The following is a 7,541-nucleotide window of genomic DNA, read 5'->3' on the forward strand; positions in this document are numbered from 1 at the left end:
TTGTTTAAAAATATTAACTCTATAGGAGTATGTTATCATTATAAGATATTTATCTATATGAAGATCTGCTCTTCAGGAGCAATAAACATAATATTCTTCTGGAATATTAATAATAATATTGTGTTACTTCAAGAGTAACAGCAAAATATTTGTAATAAACATATTTATGATTAATATTCTTCTGGGAAATTAGAAAAATATTATTCATGTAATGTTGTGCTACTTCAAGAGCAACAACAAGATACTCATCTATGATATCGATCTAAGAAATTTTTCAAATCAGGAAATAAATTGAGTTTTATAAAATCCGCTTTTTGAGAGAGAGTAATATTCTACTAGAATATTACCATCATATGAAATTTAATAACCATGAATTTTGGATTCTTCAGGAATAACAAAATATTCTTCATGACTAATATGTCAATGTTGTGTTATTTCAGAGCAACAATAAATATTTATAATAGATAGATATACAATTAATATTCTTCTGGAATATTAATTATAATATTGTGCTACTTTTGGAAAGACAAGATGATAAATTCTTAATTTGAAGTCCATAGAATAATATCTAAAAATATTTAATTATCATATAGACATTATATGAATTTATATAGAAAAAATAATTACCAAACATACATTAAGAAAAAGAATCTCCGTATATAGAAGTTAACAAAATTGGCTAAATCTTTTACCAACATTCAAAATATACTAAACATGTATATGAATTTCACATATATAGAAATTAAAGATAGAACTAATATGTAACAGATTCAAAAGATATAATTAATATTGAATAATATGTGGAAAAAATAATCGTGTATGAATAAAAAAACGTGAATTAATATGTGTTCAGATTACACATACAAACGTGAATTAGAATTAATATGCATGCCGATGAAAAGTAGAGAAGAATAAGCAACATTGTTATAATGCATATGTATTTTGAAATAGTTCACATCCTATCAAATTAATTTTGTACACGTGATAAATATTCATGCCTATAAAAATTATAACATTCACTAAACTTTAAAAAATTAAGCTATCGTGCTGATAACGTGTTATGAAAAGAGGGAAAAGAGAAGAAAATAGGGAGAAATCAATAGACTTGTGTGTTTTATTAAGAACCAAAACCTTCTATTTATAGGGTAGAATTAGGGATACAACGATAATAATTTCTAGGGCTGTAAGGGTATAATTGTCATTCACCAATAAATCCTAATAAACTTTCCTTTTTACAACAAAACCTAAAATTTTTCCTTATTTTTAACCACATATTCTCCATTTCAAAATGCATTCTTTACCAAATAATGAGGCTCAAACAAGCTCTAAATTAGTGATAATGAAAATAAGAGGGGCTAAGCAAAATGTGCATTTTTGTTGACATGCATCCATTAGGTCAACGTCTTTTTTTCTAGTCAATTAACGCTCCTTAATTGGACGAAAACAGTTCAGACTTCAGAGGTCCCTATACTGCATGTTTATTTAAAATTTTTGGAACATAGATACTAGACTTCAAAGATTTGGGACCTCACTACACATTTTTAAAAGGTTAAAGAACTCTGTTGCAAATTTTCCTAAAATTAAAACTGCAAAAGTTGGCGCGATGAAGCATTGCAACTTGGAGCCTTCATGTCTAAAGTTCGGAAATCAGTTGCGACGCTCATAACATTTCGATTCATTTCAATTAAAGTAGGCAGATTAATGCAAACTGATTGGTCGGTTTAGTACAAAATCAGTTCGATCCATGCAAATCGATCCAATTAAGTACTTGAACTACCCGTAACATTGGATGCAAATTTCGGGTTGACCAAATCGATCCTGATTGGGTTTCAAAGTAGTGGAAATCATCCATTTTGAGACGTTACTGTGTTGTGCTCAAATTTTCAGAGCATTGATTGTCACTGAGAATTTGAACTCAATAGCTTGGCTTTACTATTACCTTGGATCATTTCATTTATTAAATTTTTAGATAAAATTATTCTACATGATACTCATCTAAAATAAAAATATGAATTGTATAAAAAGACGAGTGGATTCTCCTTTCTTTAGATTCCAAATCGAGAATATTATGTACAATCCAAAATATTTTTCCTTTCGTCTTCTAAAATATCCGTTGCTATGGGTGATCTCGTTCAGCAAAAGAAATAATAGCTAAGAGTACATCCGAAGTACTAAATCAAACGGTAAAAACAAGTTTTTAAGCTCCAACTAGTGCTAGTTTTGTCAATTTCCCAGACTTTGTTCAATCAAGTTCGTTAAATGGACTCAGCTGACGACTGTCATTCGTCAGTGTAGTACCCATGGACGAGTTGGTGCAAGTAATTCAATACTGGGCCTATTATTATAAACAAATAATCATTTTACAATTTTACGTATAATATTATTTTATGAAAAATTGTGTAATTGAAAATATGAGAGAGAAAAATAAAAATTAATTTAATGGGACCAACCAGGGCTATAATTATAATCTCGGTATTAGTGTTGCCTTCACTTCTAATCAACTTACACGAAGCCATAAAAATTAAGGCCATGCCATAGGGGACTTGACCTAAGTCCAACCTCGTATTATTTAACACGGTCGACAGTATAAATGACTTTTTATTGAATGAAAAATTAATGAACACTATCTACCTAATTCACCATAGTACTATTTACCTATTAATATTCATTACAATTTTATACTAAATTCTTTATACGGTAACTGTTTGCCAAATGTAACCTTATAGCATTGTCAAAAATGGATACCAGATGCATTGTAAAAAGGACATATTACTAGTGATTTACCTCTAAATATTAAATCCCGAGCAATTTATTGCACTTCCTCCATCTTATAAAAATAGTCCTATTTCTTTTTCCATGCAGATTAAGAGAATTTAGTTATTATAGTTGAAATGATAAATTTTAATATCATTTTTCTAATATACCCCTACATTAATACAATCAATATTTAAGGTAATTAAATTATATTCGTGATAACAAAACACATTAAATAGGGATATATTAGGAAACCAATATATTAGCCACACTCTCCAATAAGAAATACGGCTATAATTTGAGACAGACGAAAAAAGAAAATGGAACTATATTTATGAGATGGAGAGAGAGTGGAACAAAATTTAATATCTTCTTTGGACAGAGATATGAATGAGAATTTTTCTTTGCCATTACCTAGAAGTTAATTTTGGTATAGCTCTCCCTCTTGTAATTTGCTCTATCAAATTGACTTGCTTACCCTCACAAACAAGTCTTTTTTCTTAGTTACCTTCATTTTCTAAGTTAATTTTGCTCTATTAAACTGTGCTACTTCCACTCACAGACGAAAGTCTTTTTTCATAATTACCTTCATTTTTTAATTAATTTTGATATACCCCTCCCTTTCGTAACTTTTTATTAAAATCGTGTCACTCCTCAAAAAGAAAATCTCTTTTAACTAAACGCAGAACTTATTCAAATGATTTAGTCTTGACTCCACTATCTTGCATTGGACTCCCATTTTTACGCGATTTATTACAAATATTAAGCAGGCTGAAGTCGGTCCGTTTCTTATATGTGGGAACTCATGCATACATCTTGCGCGGTTTGAGCCATTCAAGCAATAAATCCCGCATTCTATGATCCTTCCTTCCACTGTCTTTTTGCCACATTCTCTCTCTCTCACATTCTTGTCAAACAATAAAATATTGTTTCACACACGCACACGATCAAAGTACAAAAGCAACATTCTATTCTCAAAAAGGAGGGATTTTCTTTTTCTTCTATTTGTTGTACACCACCCACTGCAATTCTTCATCATCAAGGCTGTCTCATCCGCGTAGTGCCCTTTTAGAGAGAGAAAAAGTACTGAGGAAAATAGGTCTCTCTTGTTTTGCCTTCTTATTTTGACTTGGAGTTTGAGAAATCTCCTCTCAGATCTATTATGGGTTCTTTTTTTATTGAAATTCATGATCTTATTTGTTGAAAGATTGTCGTTTCTTTAAGATTTCTTGTCGTGTTATTAATTATTCCAGTAAGCGATCTATATGGTGTTCTTGTTGTCAGAAAGATTTGTTAAGCTTCAGTTTGAGTTTTTCTATGAATGGATCACTCCGTACCTTGTTTTTCAGAGATATCTTCTACCAATATTCTGTACTGACATTGGTACTATAAATTTAATTTATCTTGTTCCTAAATCGTTGCAGATGCAGGCTCAAAAATCCCAGTTTCCTTAATTTTTTATTCCTCGATTTGACTTAAAACATTGGAATTTCCACCCAGTCCATTACACAGCCAGTTCATTCATAATCCATTCCCTAATCCCCAAATTTCAGTTCTCAGTTTCATATATAGTGAATTTCTTTGAATTAAATTTGATTACTTGGTCGTTCTTTTTGTGGAAATGGGTTGTACATCGTCAAAGGAAAAAGTGTGCCGGAATTGCCGGAGGTCTTATTCTCCGGTGAGGCGGAGCGACTCAATGCACGTGCACCACCTGCCTCAAGATACAGGGGATAGCTACCACTTGGTGTCTCTTACTTCCTCAACGTTAGGTTCTTTGAAGCTTGATGATCCAATGATTCAGAATCGAAGTTACATAGAAAAAACTCCGATTGAAAATAAAGAAATCGATAAAGAAAACGCGGTGAAAGAGGAGTTTGCAATGGGGATCATTGAGGCCAAGACTTGGTCTAAGATGATCAATGAGAAAATCCCAAAAATTGTTCCCAAAACGCCCATTAGGACTCCTCCGGGCGAGCCAGAATTGATCAATGCTTGGGAGTTAATGGAGGGTCTTGATGACATTAGTCCTCTTAGGCCCTCCCATCATCTTCGTAGCTTTTCCTTTCGTGTATCCCGGAATCCTAATCTGTCTGATCTTGACGAGCAACCAACGCCAAGAGTGAACGAAACTGGCGAGGCGCCGCCTAAGCCTTTGTGGCTCAAATTGGCTGATACTGATTTGAGTTCGAATGATACATCTATTGTTTCTGAATTTGATCCTGAAGTGATTGCTTCTTTCAGAAAGGCACTGGAAGAGGATCTCCCACCGGCCAATCCAATTCATCTCAAGCAAATGGATAGTGAAAAGATTGCGCCGCGCGGTACAGACAAGTTGATAGTGTACTTCACAAGTCTAAGAGGGGTGAGGAAGACATACGAGGATTGTTGCCATGTTAGAGTGATCCTAAAAGGATTAGGTGTTAAGGTTGATGAGAGGGATGTATCGATGCATTCGGGGTTCAAGGAGGAGTTGAAGGACTTATTGGGAGACGGGTTCAATGCCGGTGGCTTACCGAGAGTTTTCTTGGGAAGAAAATACATAGGCGGAGCTGAGGAAATACGCCGGTTGAATGAAGACGGAAAGCTTGAGAAAATGGTTGAAAGATGCCAATTGATGGACGATGGTGTCAGAGGTGGAGGATATGGTGGTAGAGTTTGTGACATGTGTGGGGATATTAGATTTGTGCCATGTGAAACATGTTATGGGAGTTGTAAAATTTATTACAAGGATGAATATGACGATAACGAATACAATGGAAGTGAGAACGAATACGGCTTTCATCGGTGCCAGGATTGTAATGAAAATGGACTTGTACGATGTTCGATATGTTGTGATTAAGTTTTAAATAAGCAAAGTAAGAAACTGTCTTTCTTGATTTTCGGTTTTATTTTCGTGAGTTGTTTCTTGTATAGCATGAGAGTTTTTTATTTTATTAATGCGGTACTTTTAAATAGGTTCATGTTTGTTTTAGAAATTGCGAAATCTAACTCAGTGTTGTCAAAACGGTTGAAGAATGTACGCGTTTTTTCTCTCTTCTTTAATCTGGAATGTGAGTCAATATAAATTGTAAAAAATGATATTTAGAAAAGCAAGGAATAGGGTCCACAGGTCACAGTCCATTGGCAGGCCAAAGTGGAAAGCATGAAAATCTGGTTAGTTGACCAATGACTACGTGAATACACAGTTGTCTATATTTTTGACAAAATTGCTAAATGGACAAGGCTAGGGACAGCCCTGTGACAGGTCAGCCCCAGATCTGATCTGATCAGATCTGGGGTTGAGGTTGTGCCAGCCCCGTAATAGACAGGCCCCACCACTGTAGCATCTCTCCATTTTTTATGTGACATTCTAGTAGTAGGTCGGCTCAATCATTCTCGTGAACCTTTCGGGGCCGACTTGCTCTCTTTTTCAAATTTCATATACTTTGTAAATCCCCCCGACAACTCAATTATTTAATGTTAACTGCAACCCATATCTAAGTGATTAAAGGTTATTTAATTATTATTATTTTTACCTAATTATTAGGTGAGAAAAAAGAATCGCGATCAGCACAATTTATGCCAAACCAAGTACAGAAGCAATATGTGCTTATAGCTCAAAAGCATCTTAGTTAAATTGTTCAGCGGTTGGACCAACTGAATCAATACTACTTGAAGATTTTATTGTTTCAACTAAACAATTCCTCGAAAGGGATCTCAAATTTTTGAAAGAGTAATGTTACTCATCGTGAGTAGAAATCATCACCGATCTAGGTGATAATGAATCTTCTGAGTCATTGTTCATTGGAGTTGCATGTCTTACTCGATCTAATCAATAGCCTTCTAGTCGTGTCTACACCCCTACCCTTTTTATGACTTAACGATCATTTCGAAGTCTTAGCTAGTGATTAGGATTGTTTACTTCTTGATGTTGAAGCTTATTACCCGATATATCACTGGTCGAACTTAAGTCTTGTTATTTTAAAGATAATAATAATAACATTATTCTTCTTAAAATTATACAGAAATTTGTATCAATGGTATCCAATTCTTGAAACTATCATTCAATTAGCCACTAAGAAACACAATAATAATCCAAAAATGTGGGGATATGCAATTTACTTTTCCACTAAATCTTGAAAGATAAATGCCGTATAGTTGATAAATCATAACAATATGGGTCTTAAATCCAGAAAAAAGGAGGACAAGATAAACTACATAAGGTGATCTAATCAATCAACTTCCATGGGATTATCCATTGCTCACAAACGGATGCCAACAATAACCAGCAAAACAATAAGTAATACATAAACAAACAACTTTTTGCAATCAGATTTCATGTGCCCCTCACCTGGCTAGCATATTTTGTGAGCTCGACGAAGGATGATAATAACATTAAATGAGTTTGGAATGACACACAATTTAGGTTCGATTTTTAAAATAGAACCAATGATGTCCAAATATTGTATGTTATTAATATTTAGTAATTGTACTTACCATGTAACAAATGGAAGTAATTAAGTTCAGCGATCTTTTTTTTTTTTCTCCATAGATAAACGATTGAATTCTGTGTCTTTTCGATGGGATGAAGATAAGGAACTGACGTATGCCAAGATCATTTAAAGATTGGATTGCACAAAAACCCATGGGCCATGGTGCGGAGATCTCAACATATAAATACACTGTTTCACACATTGGGTTCTTGATCTGTTAATTAATAAAAAAAAAAAAAAAGCCCAAAATTAGTGGGCTATTTTTTTAAAACTTCGATTGCACTTTGTTTAGAGCAAATTAGGTCATGTATC

At 33.5% G+C, this 7,541-nt stretch overlaps 1 protein-coding gene across 1 annotated transcript; it reads left to right on the plus strand.

The window, feature by feature from the left end:
- The first annotated feature begins 3,558 nt into the window (after positions 1-3,558).
- Positions 3,559-5,801, plus strand: LOC111367968 (uncharacterized protein At3g28850-like). Its single transcript, XM_022989119.1, has one exon. The coding sequence runs from the start codon at positions 4,376-4,378 to the stop codon at positions 5,594-5,596; it is 1,221 nt and encodes a 406-aa protein (XP_022844887.1). The 5' UTR covers positions 3,559-4,375; the 3' UTR covers positions 5,597-5,801.
- The last annotated feature ends 1,740 nt before the right edge of the window (positions 5,802-7,541 follow it).

The sequence above is a fragment of the Olea europaea genome, chromosome 18 (assembly GCF_002742605.1).
Source record: "Olea europaea var. sylvestris chromosome 18, O_europaea_v1, whole genome shotgun sequence".
In the NCBI taxonomy this organism is placed as follows: Eukaryota; Viridiplantae; Streptophyta; class Magnoliopsida; order Lamiales; family Oleaceae; genus Olea; species Olea europaea.